The sequence below is a fragment of the Pseudorca crassidens genome, chromosome 1 (genome assembly GCF_039906515.1).
Source record: "Pseudorca crassidens isolate mPseCra1 chromosome 1, mPseCra1.hap1, whole genome shotgun sequence".
In the NCBI taxonomy this organism is placed as follows: domain Eukaryota; kingdom Metazoa; phylum Chordata; class Mammalia; order Artiodactyla; family Delphinidae; genus Pseudorca; species Pseudorca crassidens.
Window position 1 is genome coordinate 121,240,411 of NC_090296.1, and position 16,611 is coordinate 121,257,021.

At 48.8% G+C, this 16,611-nt stretch overlaps 1 protein-coding gene and 1 long non-coding RNA gene across 3 annotated transcripts in view; one reads left to right on the forward strand and one right to left on the reverse strand.

Moving 5' to 3' along the window:
* Positions 1–16,611, reverse strand: part of LOC137232030 (uncharacterized) — a 78,164-nt gene that overhangs the window by 30,889 nt on the left and 30,664 nt on the right. The gene's annotated exons all lie outside the window — the stretch shown is intronic.
* TBC1D21 (TBC1 domain family member 21) lies at positions 1,999–15,001 on the forward strand. 2 transcript variants are annotated; one of them, XM_067753088.1, is made up of 11 exons: positions 1,999–2,058; positions 8,804–8,911; positions 9,050–9,153; positions 10,056–10,150; positions 10,661–10,771; positions 10,884–10,984; positions 11,879–11,975; positions 12,327–12,427; positions 13,705–13,821; positions 14,508–14,591; positions 14,969–15,001. In XM_067753088.1, exons 1-11 carry the CDS (start codon positions 1,999–2,001, stop codon positions 14,999–15,001), a joined length of 1,011 nt encoding a protein of 336 aa, XP_067609189.1. The 2 variants fall into 2 exon arrangements, with proteins under 2 accessions (XP_067609189.1, XP_067609200.1); XM_067753099.1 differs by lacking the exon at positions 8,804–8,911.

The window sequence follows — 16,611 nt, forward strand, 5'->3', positions numbered from 1 at the left end:
ATCAGGGAGAGGGAAATGAATGAAAGAAAAGTAATGCAGGAGAAACTAAAGAATTTGGGCAATTATACAAATACAAGGACATGGTAAGGACCATTCGGCCCTGAAGAAAATGAGATTGACACAGGTAAACCCCTTAGAAGAATCAGAAAAAGGAGAAAAAGGGATCAAAACCCTTCTTGCTTCAGCACAGGGTCCTGCAATTCTGTTTGAATATTAAGCCTCCATGTGGTTGCTATGAGGCTTTTGTAATATGACTAAACTCTACTGGCTAATTTGGGGAAGGGTTATTATCTACAATTTGCAGATAAGGAGCCAGAGGTGAAAGGAAGTTCAGTAGATGACCTATGCCCATCATGTTCATTTTAGAAGCCACTTTGGATTTAGCACTCAGATTTTCCAACTCCCTGCCTGATCCTCAGCTTCTTAGGGCAACATTACAGTGAATTCTCAGCTGTCGACATTTGTTAATGTGGAAGAACAGAGGCATAGATAATCCCAAATGGTGAGTATTGTCCTCGCCTTGCCTGCTGCTCCGGACATTTGCTTTGGAAGACTCAGAAGGAAGACATCCTGCTGTCAGAGGCTGCCCCGTCCTTATTCCACTCCTCCCCTACTCAAAGCCGCCCCACCTCCTGTCCATGCAGACCTAGGGGCAGCAGATCAAGGGGAAGAGGCTGTCACGCTTTCCTAGGTTGGGATGGAGTAGTGGAGAGAGGCAGAGAATAAAGCGTTTCGATTTAAAAGGCCTCCTGCAGTGCCACAAGCTAGCAGAACAGTAACAGTAAATGAGACAGTGAATTGTGTCCACTGAAGACTTCCATATGGACGCTGATTCACTATGTTAATAAGGATGTGCACGCCAGAGGTTGACTGTATTCTGATTTCATGGCTGGGGGATCCATGGTTCAGAATGGGGGAACATCCAGATTTGAGGTCAGAGTCCAAATTCCAGCTCCAAGCTCCTGATTCCAGTTTGGTTGGTCTAATTACTATCCTCTCCTAATCACTAAGGATGCTTTAGAGCCAGATGGCTTTAATGGCCGAGACCTGAGTAGAAATGCAAGCGACGCTTAAGGTGGAGAACTGGTGATGCTGGAGCCGAGAGGAGCCAGTCCTGATTCATTCAACAAATACTGAGCACCTACCAAGTGCCAGGAGGTGGGGTTGACACTGGGAGAGGAAAGCACAAGAATCAGACGTTGACCCTGGCCTAAAGGAACTCAGGGTAGGGGGGGAGATGGGGCATGTATAGAAATATCTCTAATATATACAGAGAGGAAAGTAAGATGAGATTTAAGAGTTTCATTTACTCTTCAATTAACTTATTCATTCAGTCACTTGGGCACTGTATTTTGCGTTCTAGGTATAAAGATAAATGAAACTGATCTCTACCCCTTGAAGCTACCATCCAAATACCTAATCCGAGTCACCCAGGGAGTTTTTCAAAATACAGTTCCCCAGGTCCCCAGCCCAGACATTCTGATTCTGAGTCTCTGAAAGTGGCACCCAAGAAATCTGAAGTTCTCATTCTAGGTGTTCTCCAGGTTTCGGTACTAGTCCGGCGGGATAACAAGTGAAGGGAGCCCAGAGGAGGGAGATCCCGAGATAGAGAAAGGTTTCCTGGTTCACCTCTTCCAGGAAGCCCTCCCTGACCAGCCCAGCACCCCGATGTCCTCTGATCCCAACCCCCACTGCACATCCTGTAAGGGCTATAGTTTTCTTGGGTGACTGGGAGGTTTAGTCCCCTTGGTTCTTGGGTGTGTCTTAACCTCTAAAGCTGAGTGCTCCCATGTTCCAAGGTCTTTGTGATGAGGATTCCAGGGGCTTTGTGACACACAGTGGCTGGCTCTGTTCAAGTATGGGAGGTCAGAATAGGCCCAGTTCCTCCTGGGGATGCAACTCATAGGAAGATCACCTTCCCCTGCTTAATTAAAGCATCACTTAGGGCTCCAAGTGAGCTCTGGTCAGAGGCTGCTTTGAAGACAGCTAGCAGGGACCATGACCACCCTCTCTCCTGAAAACAGCCTCTCTGCCAGGCAGTCGGCCTCCTTCATCCTGGTGGGTGCTCTTCATCAGCTCTGAGGCCCTCCCTCCCCAACCTCTGGCTTACATTAGGACCATTTTCCCCTGTTGGGTAGGAAGGACTAGAGCCCTGAGCTGGCCTCGAAAATGGAGCAGGGTAGGTTAAACCTTGGTCTCACCATCATTACAGACAACAGGACTGAAAAACACAGGTTCGTTTTTACCCTTCTATCTAAGCCAGTGTTGCTTTTCCCCCGTATGTGACATTCTAACTTTAATGAGTCTAGGTCTGCAAGTTGTCTTAAAGATGCTGATAAATTTTCCATGGTGCTTTTGCCAACAATTTTGGTATGCTGCCACCAGGTGGCAGTAATGCTTTTGTTAGTAGGCAGTTCCATGTCCGATTAATGATACACTATTCAATTGAATTCAGCCTCAGTCATAAAATTTTCTATACAGTATATTTTTCAAAATCATAGTAACTAATTATAATGACCTTAACCAATCTCAAGTCTCATTAATCATAGCGATTTAGAGAGTGATACATAAAAAAGCAGAAATGAAAAACAGGCCTCTCTCTCCCAGAGTTTTAAATGTTATTGCTCTATTGAAGATTATCACGAGGCCTTGATTTGAATTTTCTTTATACCTCTCTTCATTTATCTGAAGTTAGAGAAGGATAATAATAAAATAACAAACTGTCATATAGCATTTATTAGGTACAATGACTGTTCTAAATGCATTATTTATATTCAGTCTCATCATAACTCTATGAGGTGGATGAAGCTATTATCTTTACTTGGAGAAAATTGAGAAATGAGAAAATTGAGAAAAATTTCACAATGAGAAAATTGAGGCCTAGGGACTAAGCAACTTGCCTACGGACCCACAGCTAGTAAGTGGCAGAGCTGGTATTTAAACCCAAACTGCGGAGTCCATCTTCTAAATCAGTGATTCTCCAAGAGTGGTGCCTGAGTCTGCAGCATCAACATCAAATGTAAGAAATGCAGATTCTTGAGCTCCAGATCTTCTGAACCAGAAACTCTGGGGATGGGGCCCATCGATCTGTGGTTTAACAAGCCCTCTGGGTGACTCTGACATGCAGCTAACTTTGAGAACCACTGTTGTTTTAAGCTATTTTTAAGATAACTATGCTATACTGATGATACACCCTCCACGCCTGGGTTACTAATAATCACCCAGATAACTTTCAAGTTGCACACATCCCCCCCAAGCTTTCTACTATCAATATGCCTGCCCTCCTTGGGCCACACCCTCTCCCCTTGGTAAGAATCACTAACATGGTTACTGTTGGGAGTATGTCTTGTCCCTCAGATGAACTCAGGCTTTATTGAGGGCTCTGTTGCTATGAGTATTCAGAGGAACACAGCATCAAAAACCCTCATAGAAAGTTTTCCTTATCCTCCAGTGGCTTTCTTATTTTACTAACAATACTGGAGAAAATTCTTAAACCCAGTGATGCAGAGGGGGAAGGAGAGTAGAAAGATGTATGCCTGTAGCCAAGGCTGCTAGCAGATGTTAGAGAGGCTGAACCATTTAAGGCTCCCACTTCTGGACCCCTTTTCCAGAGGAAGCATGGCCAAGCTTTCCCCAGGTTTGCCCGTGGAGACCTTTAACCTGCTTAGGCACACCACAAAGGTGGGAGGAGATTTCCACACCTGCCCTACCTGGCAGTACCCTTCCCAGGGGACTAGGAAAGGCACTACTGCAGAGCTGAAGAGTACCCAGCACCTCGAGGACTACCAGGGTCTCCTCCTGGATGACTAGGTCATTGTACCCAGATTGTGGGCAGGGTGTTAATAGGTTGGCGGAGCAAGGAACGGAGGAATATGGGAGGATGAAGATGGATTTGAGTGGCCATTGAGATGACCACCTCCTTTACTTTGAAGGACCCCAGATACAGATTCTATTCACTTTATTATTTTTTTTGGCCGCGCTGCACTGCATGACGGATCTTAGGCATAGACAGGAGGTGTGGATGTAGGTGAAGATGTAGGTGAAGGGGACTTCCTGTGGAAATTCCTACACACACACACCACTGTAGCCCTCTGCAGGTGGTCAGGCTTTTTGTGCTTGTCCTTTGCTTGCTAGCAAATGTCTTAAATGTTCTGGTGGGTGGCCCGTAGATTGCTCGGGTATGGGGAGATTCAGGGAAGTGGCTGCGCAGAGAGAAGTGGAGTTTGCTGGAAGGAGAAGTCAGTGGCTTTTTATAAACAAATTCAGCCATGGCAAAGTAGGCAGGTGGCCAATTGTTGCAGGTAGAGGTTTAGTAATGCAAATTGTCCGAGCACTCAGCAGATGCCTTCTTGCGATGTTTCCGATTATCTCTGCCTTATTATGTTGATGCCATATCTTTTATTATAGTGTTCTGTGCATAGTACTTTGATTACTTTGCCACTTTCATTGTGTCCAACCCTTTTTTCATAACTTTGTTCATCATTTATTTTTTAATCTTTCCATGGCATTTAATTTTAAGGTATACCTTTTGTTAACAGCGTATGTAGGGCGTATAGTTTTTATTCAAACTGAAATTTCTTGTCTTTTACACTCCCTGGTGGCATGGCGTTGGGGTTAAGCACCCTGACTCTTGCAACAAACAGCTCAGGGTTCAAATCTCAGCTCTGATATTTACTGTACGACTTCAAATATACGAATTAACCCTCTAGGGCTCTGGTTCCCTAATATATAAAACAGTGTAACAACCTCTCCTACCTCATAGGTGGCTGTGAAGATTAGAAGGTTGGTAAATATGAAGTGCTTAGACTATCATCAGTGCTTTTTAAATGTTTACAACTAATAAGGGAATTTAAGCATTTATTTCCATAAACGATTTCTTTGGATTTCTATCATTTTTATGCTTTATGCGTTTATTGATTCCTTGTTGTTTCCTGTATGGTTTGTTTTTATTTTTTAAAGTAAATTTGAGGGACTTCCCTCGTGGTCCAGCGGTTAAAGACTCCGCGCTTCCACTGCAGGGGGCATGGTTCGATCCCTGGTCGGGGAATTAAGATCCTGCATGCCTAAGATCCAACACGCAGTGCAGCGCAGCCAAAAAAATAAAATAAAAAATAATAAAGTGAATTAAAAGGATAATGTCCTATTCCTATAAATCTCTTTTTACTTTTAAAAGTAAAAAATAAAACAATTTCTTCTGACACTATCCTCCAATCTAATAAAAAAATTGAATTTTTTTATTGTGGAATTTTTTTATTGTGGAAATATTCTTTCCACAAAGAATACTCCAGGCCTAGATGGCTTCACTGGTGAGTTATACCAAATTCTGAAGAAAGAAATAATACTAACTCTATACAAACTATTCTAAAAAATTGAAAAGCCGGAATACATCCCTACTTATTCTATGAGGCCAACATTACCCTGATGCCAAAATCAAAGACATTACAAGAAAACAAAATTATAGACCAATATCTCTCATGAACAATGATGCAAAAATCCTAAATAAAACTGTAGTAAATAATAGCCAATGATGTCTAAAAAGGATAATACAGGGGCTTCCCTGGTGGCACAGTGGATAAGAATCTGCCTTCCAATGCAGGGGACACAGGTTCGAATCCTGGTTTGGAAGATCCCACATGCCACAGAGCAACTAAGCCCATGCGCCACAACTACTGAGCTTGCACTCGAGAGCCCGTGCTCCGCAACAAGAGAAGCCACCGCAATGAGAAGCCCACGTACCACAACGCAGAGTAGCCCCCGCTTGCCACAACTAGAGAAAGCCCGCGCTCAGCAACAAAGACCCAACACAGCAAAAAATAAATTAAATTTAAATTTAAATTAATTAAAATTTTAAAAATTAAAAGGATGATACATCACCAGCGCAGTTTATCCAAGGAATGATTTAACATTCAGAATAATTCAATATAATTTACCATTTTAGCAAACTACAGAAAGAAAAACCATATGATCATCTCAGTAAATGCAGAACATCCCTGATAAAAACTCTCAGCAAATTAGGAAGAGAAGGGAACTTCCTCAACCTGATAAAGGGCATCTACAAAAAGCCTATGGTTAACATCATACACAATCATGAAAGCCTGAATGCTTTTCCTCTAAGATTAGGAACAAAGCAAAGATGTCTGCTCTCACCACTTTTATTCGACATTGCCCTTGAAGTTCTAGCCAGTGCATAAAACGTGAAAAAGAAATAAAAGGCATCCAGCCTGGAAAGGAAGAAGTGAAACTGCCTTTATTCACAGATAACATGATCATCTGTGTCAGGGTTAGCAAACTTTTTCTGTAAAGGTCAAGATAGTAAGTACTTTAGTCTTTGTGTGCCATACATCTCTGTTGTAACTACTTAACTCTGCCATTGTAGCACGAAAGCAGCCATAGACAACAAATGAGTGAATGGGCATGGCTGTGTGCCAATAAAACTTTATTTAAAAAAACAGATTAGAGGCCTGATTTGGCCCATGGGTTGTAGATTGCTGATCATTGGCCTATGTAACAAATCCTATGGATACACCAAAAAAGCTACTAGGACTAATAAGTGAGGTTAGCAAGGTCGTAGGATACAAGATCAATATATAAAAATCCACTGTATCTGTATATACTAGCAATAAAGAGTTGGAAGTTGAAAGTTTAAAAATAACACTTTTACAGTAGCATCCCCCAAAATGAGACATTTAGGGATAAATCTGACAAAATACATGAATAACCTACACGCCAAAAACCACAAAACATTGCTGAAAGAAATTAAAGAAGACCTAAATAAATGCAGAAATATACTGTGTTCATGGGTCAGAAGATTCAATAGCGTTATCAATTTTCCCAAATTGATCTATAGGTTCAATGCGATCCCCATCAAAATCACAACTGTCTTTATTGTAGAAATTGAGCGGGAGAGGCCACAGCAGTGAGAGGCCTGCGTACCACAAAAAGAAAACAAAAAAAAAAGAAATGTATTGTAGAAATTGATCAATTGACTAAAATTCATGAGGAAATGTATTCCTAAAGTTCATGCACTCCCTTTTACAATTAAGGATCCCAGGACACAGCCCAGCTCTGCCTGTTCCCTTCTGCTTCCTGCTGAGTGTTGCAGTCTCTGAGTATGGGTTGGGAGATCATGATGGCTGTCAGGGGGGCAGAAGCCTGGCTCTGCTCAGCTCAGGTGACAGTGCCTATGCAGTCGGGACATGGCATCAGGGCAGACCCTGCTTCTCAAGGTTAGGCGAAGGCCAAGATTTTTTGTACCTTCTAGGGCCCATATGTCCTATTTTGGTTCAGAAGATGGAACATGTATGAGTCATTAAAGTGTATTGCTCAATCCATCCCAATAGAACATGGAGCCAGTGGAAATTATCCCCAATTTGGGCCTGTGGGCTCCAATTTTTAATTTCCAGGGCTGTTTTACTTCTAACACCTTTCTACACATGTGGTCAGTGGACCAGCCTCAGCAATCCCCTGGGAGCTTGTTAGAAATGTGTCATCTTGGGCCCCACTCCAAACCTTCTGAGTTAAAATCTGCGTTTAAAGAAGATCCTCAGGTGACTCGTATGCAAATGTAAATTTGAGTCACACATGTGCACATTCAGGTATATATTAATGGGAAGTTGGGAGTTATACACATCAGATATGTCTAGTCACCTGCCAAGCTCTGTCCATCACCACACTTTCAAGTCTGCTATGTGGCATTTCAAGATATTCTCTCCAATACAAGACTCCTAGGAATCTTCCCCTGTTCCAACAGGAATTCAACTCCTAATTATTGTTTTATGAGCATTTTAAATTACTTTGTATGCATTGCATTCACTTCCCCCCCCACACACACACACACCTCTGATGTAAACCAGAAACCATTCCTTATGATGCATTGTTCTACTCTTTTAGGAAAGCTAAAATGGAGCTCCTGGATGTGTTTAATTAGTGCTTGTTTTATATTTTTCCATTATCAAAGCAGTATATATTATTATAGAAAAGTTTGAAAATATAAGAAAAAGGGGAAAATTACTTATAATCCTATCACTCAAAGATAATCACTGTTTTGTTTTTAGGTGGGTTTTTTCAGGGTTTTTTTCTAACAGGATTTTTTTTTTTTTTTTTTTGCGGTACGCGGGCCTCTCACTGTTGTGGCCTCTCCCGCTGCGGAGCACAGACTCCGAATGTGCGCAGGCTCAGCGGCCATGGCTCACGGGCCCAGCCGCTCCTCGGCATGTGGGATCCTCCCGGACCGGGGCACGAACCCGCGTCCCCTGCATCGGCAGGCGGACCCTCAACCACTGCGCCACCAGGGAAGCCCCCTAACAGGATTTTTATAGTGGTTAATTCACTCTAAGAGTATATAATGTGAAGCTTTTATAATATGTAACGGATGTATGGAGTATAGTACACAGAGAGAGTAGATACTGAATACACAGTTAATACACAGTTTTGTTTTCTTTTTGTCCGTTAACATTTGTATTTTCCCAGATTATTATTCTTTCCTTGTAAGCATCAATTTAAATGCCTCACAATATTCCATTAAGCATATAAACCATAGTTTACTTAACTATTCCCTTATTGCACAACAGTTAGAGAGTGCTTGCATCTTTCATTTTGGTAAGTAGTGTGCAATGAAAATGACTTTGCATACAGCATTTTTCTATATATTTTCAGTAATTTCCTCAGGATAAATTTCCAGAAGTGAGTCAGAGGCTGTGAACTTTGATTCACATTGCAAAATCCAGAGTATATCACTTAAAAATCACACTTAAAGAAAAGCCAAAGGTTCCTAACAGAGGGCTGAGGTGGTTGTCCTTGGCAGGTGAAGAGAAAACCACCCATTGACAAGACGGAATGGGATGGCTTCTTTGACGAGAACGGTCACTTGGCCAAGTCACGAGACTCCATTTGTGTTAACATCCTGGAAAGGGTATGGTCCTCAGCTACCCTTGGCCTCACCCTGGAACTGGGGGACATGGGCAGGCAAGGGGACAAGCATGGCATTGGGAGGGGCCCTTTGGGCAAGCATCTGGAAGGCCCACGACCTCTCACCTCCACCCCTCCCCAGGGTCTGCACCCCTTCGTGAGGACGGAAGCCTGGAAATTCCTTACGGGCTACTACTCATGGCAGAGTTCCCAGGATGAGCGGCTCATGGTGGACAGCACAAGGAGGTAGAACGTTCCAGATCCTGTCAGGGGAGGGTGGCTGGCGGTGCAGGTGGGAGGGGGTGCCCACCCCAGCCTGGTAGGTTCAGGCTTCTTCCTTCAAATGGACTTCTCTTTCCAAGAGACAAAATCCCCACGGCTCTGCCGACTCGGGGCCCACATTCAGGGGGCATCGGTACCTTCCCCCATCCCCACTCCCGACCCCGCACCCCAGCCCGGCCATGTTTACCAGTCCTCACTCTGCTGACTTAAGCTGGATCCCAGCACCTCCCAGCTGTCCTCCCCACACCGCCCAGCTCAGCCCAGCCCAGCCATCCCTAGACCTGTGCAGCCTTCTTGAGGTGGAGAAAATTCAGTTAAAGATTTAACTTTAACAAAGTATTTAACTGAAGATCCTTCAATTAAATACACCTGCAAAGACCCTTTTCCCGAATAAGGTCATATTCACAGGTTCCAGGGGTTAGGGCATGGACTTATCTTTGGGGGTCACCATTCAACCCACGACACCACCTAAGCTCGTTCTAATGACGGGCACAAAACATTGCTTCATCCAGTCCTTCTAATTCTGAGGCATAGGTGCTAGTGTTAGCCTCATTCTACAGACAAGGAAACTGAGGCTTAGGGAGGGCTGGTGATATCCCCAAGTCTTGACCCTAGTGGCAGACACCCAGTACTTAAGTTGTAATCCAGGATTCAGGTGCAGTGGTCAGACTGCAGAGCCAGAGGTTAAACCTGTCACCCCGCTGCACTCCAGGCAGACATCAGATGATGGTTAGGGCTGGCAGAGGCGGGGAGAGGGGAGGCAGCACAGGTAGCAGGCACTGCCTGGGTGAGGGCACTGCTCAGGGTTACCCCGACTGGCCTGGAAGGGAAAGCTGCCTCGTTCAGCCTCAGTTCCGTTCTCACAGGAAGAACTACAAGGCCTTATGCCAGATGTACGAGAAGATTCAGCCCCTTCTGGAAAACCTGCACCGGAACTTCATAGAGACTCGGAATAACATCGGTGAGCCAAGGAGGGTGGGCTGTGCTGGGCAGAGGGGAGGGTTGGAGGTCATCCCTGCACCACCTCAGTCACATCTGTGCGCTGGTTCCTGGGAGCTGCCTTGACATGTGCCAGGAATTTTGCCAGCTAAACCTCGGTTAGTCTGTCCGCCTGGCTCTACTGGCTGCCCCTAGATGCCCAGCACTGTGTATCCCTGGGTGTATGTTGTTTCTGCTGTTTGTCTACATCTCTTTCCCCCTTGGCCTTGAACTAGATTGAATTATAGTTGGTGGGGGGGTGGGACATCCCTGGCAAAGGGTACGGCCTGGTCAAAGATTCGGAGGTGGGAAAAAGCCCAGGCAGCTCAGGTTGTGGTGAGAGGCAAAGCCTGGTGGGCTGATGTACCTTTTTCATGGCCCCCTTCCCAGGATGTCCTGGGTCCTAGCCTCTTGGAATGAGGGGAATAAACTCACCCATGGACCTTCTGCTGGAGGTGATCTGGTGCCTCACCATCCCTTGCCCCCCACCTAGCATACGACATCCAGAAACTCTATGACAAAGACCCCCTGGGCAATGTCCTTATTGATAAGAAGAGGCTGGAGAAGATTCTGCTCCTGAGTTACGTCTGCAACACCCAGGCAGGTGCGCCAGAGGGCTGGGTCTCCCTTCAGCCCCCTCTTCTCAACCCCTTCCTGGGATAAGGCCGGTCCAAGCCCAGGCTCCGCCCCTCCTCACTAGCTCCCCTCCACCCCAGAGTACCAGCAGGGCTTCCATGAGATGGTGATGCTTTTCCAGCTGATGGTGGAACATGACCATGAGACCTTCTGGCTTTTCCAGTTCTTCCTGCAGAAAACGGTGAGAGCTGAGCCTGGCTTAGGGACCACCCCCATTCCTCAAACGACCCCTTGAGGTTCGGCAGGCACTGGCAGCCCCAGCCATTTCCTCCAGCCCTGAAGCAGCCCTCTGGGTCCCAGAGGAGCTTCTCCCATGGAAAGACAATGCCAGCCCCGGTGGGGTGTGTTCTGGTTGGGGGGTGGCAAGCATTGGAACTGAGAAGGTGGGTAATGATGCTCTGGGTCCAGCTCTTGTCAAACCTTGAAAGGTTTGGCAAGGCCCAGTGAGGCCCACCTTTCTCCGGGCATTACCCTCCCAAAACATGGCTCTGCTCCTGCAAATCCTCCACGGCTCCCCACAGCCTCCAGAATAAAATCCAGAAACCGCAGCCAGACATTCAAGGTTCTGTCTTCAGTCTTGTCTCCCACAGTTACCTTCACATGACCTGCATCCGGCCCCCCAGGGCACCCCCCACACTGTGAGGTGGAGGGCTTTTGAAGGTGCTGCCCCCCATTACTCCCTTTCTGGAAAGCCTTTCCTCATGAGCTGTGAGAAGCTACCCAGAACCCACCCCCATCCCTCTCTCCAACCCTGCAACAATGTGCACACTGCTCTTTCCTTGTCCTGATTGGTCCAGACCCATGGCATGTGTCTGGAGGAATAACTGGTCTCACTGCATTGTGAGCCACTCCTGAGACATCTCCACATGCCCACCATACACACACACACACACCAGACACAGACATGATGTGTGTTTGCAAACACACATACACTGACACTCAGACTCACACAGAGACACGTGCCCGGCCCAGAGCCAGACACGCACAGGGCCTCCAGAATTGGGGAGCTGATGAAGCAAGACTGACTCTTCTGATGCTTTCAAGGGGTTCCCTCCCTCCCACCCATCTTTCCCAGGAGCACAGCTGTGTCATCAACATTGGGGTGGGCAAGAACCTCGACATGCTCAACAACGTGATCAACTTCCTGGACCCCGTGTTTGCTGAGCACTTAAGTGAGTGCGCCCCTCTACCATCTTACATGTCCTCCAACCAGAGCAGGCGTGGGAGGGGGCCGGGACCCAGTCCAAGGCAGTGGCGCCCAATCATGTGAGAGGGAGCAAGGTCATTTGGTCTTTTCTTTGGGCCCCAGCGAGAGGGTTCATCTGGATGGGGTTGAAATCTGGACAGTTGGAAATCCACCCCAAACAGTCTCCAAGGGCAGATGGAAAAGTGACAGCCCAGGTCTTTGTATTTCCCGGTGTGTTTATGTGCTCAGTTGTTTGGCCTCATCTGTCTGTCTTTGCTTTATCTCCTGTTCCCCTGACCATGGCCCCCTGGCTGGCACCCTGCTTCTCTCCCCACAGAAGGGAAGGGTGCGGGGGCCGTGCAGTCCCTCTTCCCCTGGTTCTGCCTCTACTTTCAACGTGCCTTCAAGTCCTTCGACGACGTCTGGAGGCTCTGGGAGGTGAGGCGCTCCTCTGGGGCAGAGGATAGACCCTACCCCTAGGGCAGGCGGCAGGGAAGCCCTTTTCCTTGCCTCCCTTGATTGCTGGCTTTGGATGGAGTTCACTGGGATATATTGGGCCACTGAGCCTGCTTCCGCCCTGTTGGGAGATGACAGAGCATCAGTTGGTCCATCTGTTCATCTAATCCCACCACTGTACCTTCTCAGGGCAGCGCAGGCAGGAGGGGCCTCGCGGCCTGTGCGGTGGAAGCCTGGCCTGCGTTCAGCTTCCCTGCCACCTTGCCTGTGCAAGGGGCCTCACTCTGCTCTCACTTTCCCAGTCACCTCTTCCTCGGCCTTCCCCTCCACCTGAGCACCCACTTCTTCTGAGCCCTGACTTCTGGAGAAGAAGGGGCCCCCAGGGACAGGTCGCACCTGCAGTTATTTGACCCTAGTTTCCGGGGCATCAGCAGATGAACCTCCCCGGGAACAGGCCCACCGCCCATCACTGCCCTGCCCAGTGGCTGCCACTGCCTGCAGGATCCGGCCCACCGCTCAGCCTGACATTCAGTGCCTCAGAAATCAACTCCCCCCACCTCACCCCTCGCTCCTGGCCTGCTGGGCTCCATGCTCAAGTCCATGACCACTGCCAGGCCTTCGGTGACGCCCCTGGATTGCTGACTTTCCATCAACTGTTGCTTTGCCAAAGCTCCACTCAAATGCTACAGAGAGGGCTTCCCTGGTGGCGCCGTGGTTGAGAGTCCGCCTGCCGATGCAGGGGACACGGGTTCGTGCCCCGGTCCGGGAGGATCCCACATGTTGCAGAGCGGCTGGGCCCGTGAGCCATGGCCGCTGAGCCTGCGCGTCCGGAGCCTGTGCTCCGCAGCGGGAGATGCCACAACAGTGAGAGGCCCGCGTACCGCAAAAAAAAAAAAAAAAAAAAATGCTACAGAGAGTTACCCAGTCATTCTTGGCATTCTCCCTCTCTCTCTCTCTCCCTCTCCCGCCTTCTGTCTTGCTCCCTCCCTCCTTCCCTTCTTCCCTCTCTCATTCTCTCTCCCTCCTCCCTCCCTCTCTCTAGTGAATTCCCTGAAGGCTTTTTCCCTGAGTCCCCCAACAGCAAGCACCATGCCTAGAAGCCCAGAGGTTGAATGAACGAATGACTGAATGAATGAGCACGTCGGCAGCAAGGCCCAGACATGATGGACGGGGCCACGTGGCTGGTGGGCACCGCACCATCCCATAGGCGTCTGCAGTGTCAGGCCACAGGCCAGGCTGAGGCTCGCCCACCTCTGCAGGTCCTGCTGACGGGAAAGCCCTGCAGGAACTTCCAGGTGCTGGTGGCCTACAGCATGCTGCAGATGGTACGCACGCAGGTGCTGCAGGAGAGCATGACGGGCGACGACATCCTCCTGGTGAGAGCACCCTCGGGCCCGGCCCGGCCCCACCGGCTCCTGGAGGCCCCCGACGCCCACACCATCTCTGGTGAAGGCCCCTGGGTCGGGGGCCCTGGACTCCAGTGGCCCCTTTGCCCCTGGGCAGGAATAGTGACGAGACTGACATACCCCGAACACTGTGCTGCATGCTTTTAGAGACCAGCTTGTTTAAGCCTCGTGACAAGCCTGACACAGAGGGGCCATACGCTCATCGTCATCATCACCCGTGTTCAGCAAATGGGGAAACTGAGGCCCTGAACAGTTCTTAAGCTTTAGGCTTGACAGACTGACAGTGAACTCTTTGGCCCTAGGGTCCTCCTGTGACAAAAGACCTGGAATTTTCCAACAATTCTAAAAAGCAGCGGAAGGCTTTGTCAAAAACGTCTTAGAGAGCACCCCAATCATAAAATGAGTCACCCTAGAAGCCCATGCGACGCTCGGTGGAACCCCAGGACTCCCTAGAGCCCAGAATGAAAACTGCATTTACCATCTTCCCAATAGAGAAAATTCCATGGGTACAATTTCAGGCAGTGTGCCAAGCTGGTGAGGGGGGAGATCAGCTGGCCCCAGTGACTGCCGTGAGCGGCGGTCTTGTCCCCTTGAAGCGTCAGGTCGCTGCCTGTGCCCGGGGAGACCTGATTTCGCCCCACCTTCTCCCGGCACAGGCGTGCAACAACCTCATAGACCTTGATGTTGCTGAGCTGGTCTCTGCTGCCTGCACAGCCTACGCGGAGCTCGTCCAAAAGGATGTAAGTTACCCCGATTACTTGTCCTCCTTCCCTTCCTCCTCCAAGAAGCCCTCCCCAGTCTCCCAAGCCCAGCCCATGGCAGGTGTATTCAACTTCAGGGACACAGCTATGTTCTCTGCCACCAACCCACAGGGCTTGCTCTGCATGGACTTCTCACAGGTTTGCCTGTGTAACTCCTGCCTCCCCAAGTAGATAGACTGTGCTTCCCGAGAACATGGCCCTCTTCCCTCGTTCCCTGCGTCCATCCCGGCAGATTTGGGCACAGGGCGGGGCACCCAGGGGCTCAGGAGAATGTCACTGGCTGAATGAAGCGAAGAATGAGAGCGACAGACCAATGTCTGTCTGCCTCTACCTGCCGGAACCTTCCTCTCCCCCAGGTTCCTCAGCCATTAAAGGATTTCTTTCTCTGAGGATACTCACAAGGAACAGACGCCCTCAACAGACAGAATGAGGTGGTGCTTCAGCCGCGAGGTCAGGATCAAGTCCGATGGGGCGTTCGGGTGAGGGTGTAGGTAATACAGCTGTGACAGCAACAGCCTCCTGGAGTCATGGTTCATGATAAGCAGTGTGTTTCCCGGGGGGGCGCATAAGAGCAGAGACAGGATTGTTTAACGAGACGAGAGACTGCGAGGGCTAGAGAGAGGGCACACACTGGGAGGAGACTGTGCTGGTCAGCCATCCCTCAGTGGCTGAGGGCTTTCCAAGGCTGCAGTGGTTCTGCACCAGGAAACAAATGGTTGAGGGTATAACCGACCTTGAGAGCCGGCTGCCTCCTGTGGAAGAAATGGACGTGTCTAACAGGCTTGCTCCATCCCTGGTCCAGAGAGGAGGGCCCAACCCCCTGGCTCCCCTTACTCCCAAGGTACCAGTCTCACGTGACATTGTTTTTCCAGAGCCTCCCCAGCAAACTGTGGAAGGTCACAGCCCAAATCTCTGGCTAGCAAGCGACTCCTCTCCTGGTTTCAAAGCCCCCTCACAATTGCACCTTCATTTCTCAGCCTGGATGCCGCCTCAAACTAAACTCTCTTTTGCAGACTTAATCTCTCCAGAGAATGCCATCTTTTCCCTGACCCGGGCAGTGCAGACTCTCCCTGGAGCAGCGGTGCCTGCCACCCGCTCTCCCCAGACTGTGCCCCAGCCCCGGGCCCCCCACTCTGCCTGCCCATGCTCTGAGGGGTACCCTGAGGACAGACATGAGGTTGGCCAGAAGGGGCTGAACCAACAGAGAGACAGGGGGCTGGCCAGGTGCCCCCATCCCCATAGCTGCTTGGCAAGTGTGTATACACACACACACACACACACACACACACACATGCAGAGCCCTGCCCAGTGGCTACACTTTTTCAGAGGGAGCTGATGGATGCGGGGGAGGGATCTGCTGTTTTGCTGTGGACCTGGCCCTTGGGGGTGAGGTACAACCATCCTTCTCACTCTCCTGCTCCCGCCCTGTCACTCTCAGTGACCATCACTGGAAAGGCACTATGTCCCCAGTTAGTGTCTGGTCTCCTTCCCCTCAGGTGACAATCTCCCATCCCTGGCTGACTCTGAGTCTCTTGGCTGCTGTGTTTCTGCTGGAGGGGGTTACTCGGAAGAATGGGGTCCTGTTCCCCCCACCAGGGTCTTTTCTGCATGGCTAGAGAGCCAGCGTTTGCTGGGCAGGAAGGCACATGGGTGAATTCATATACTGCGCTTCTCCTTAGGCTTCTGTTCCCAAGACAATTCATTTAAACAAGGGTTCCTGCATGGAATACAGTTCTCTAAGAACAAAATTGTGTTTCCAGTTTACTGAAGAACCAGAATAAAAGACATCTCGATGAGCTGTGGCCTTGGGAGGAGAAGCGTCCATAGAAACATCGGTGTGCACTTCCTAATGCTTCTTTTGGCCTGGTGGCATTAGTTGGCTTATGACTTTTGGTTGGGACATACACGCAATGCCAAACATCTATTCCAAAACGAAACAATTCAAACACTCGCCTTCTAGGCCAATGGTTTTCAAACCTGATTTTAAAATCATTGGAGC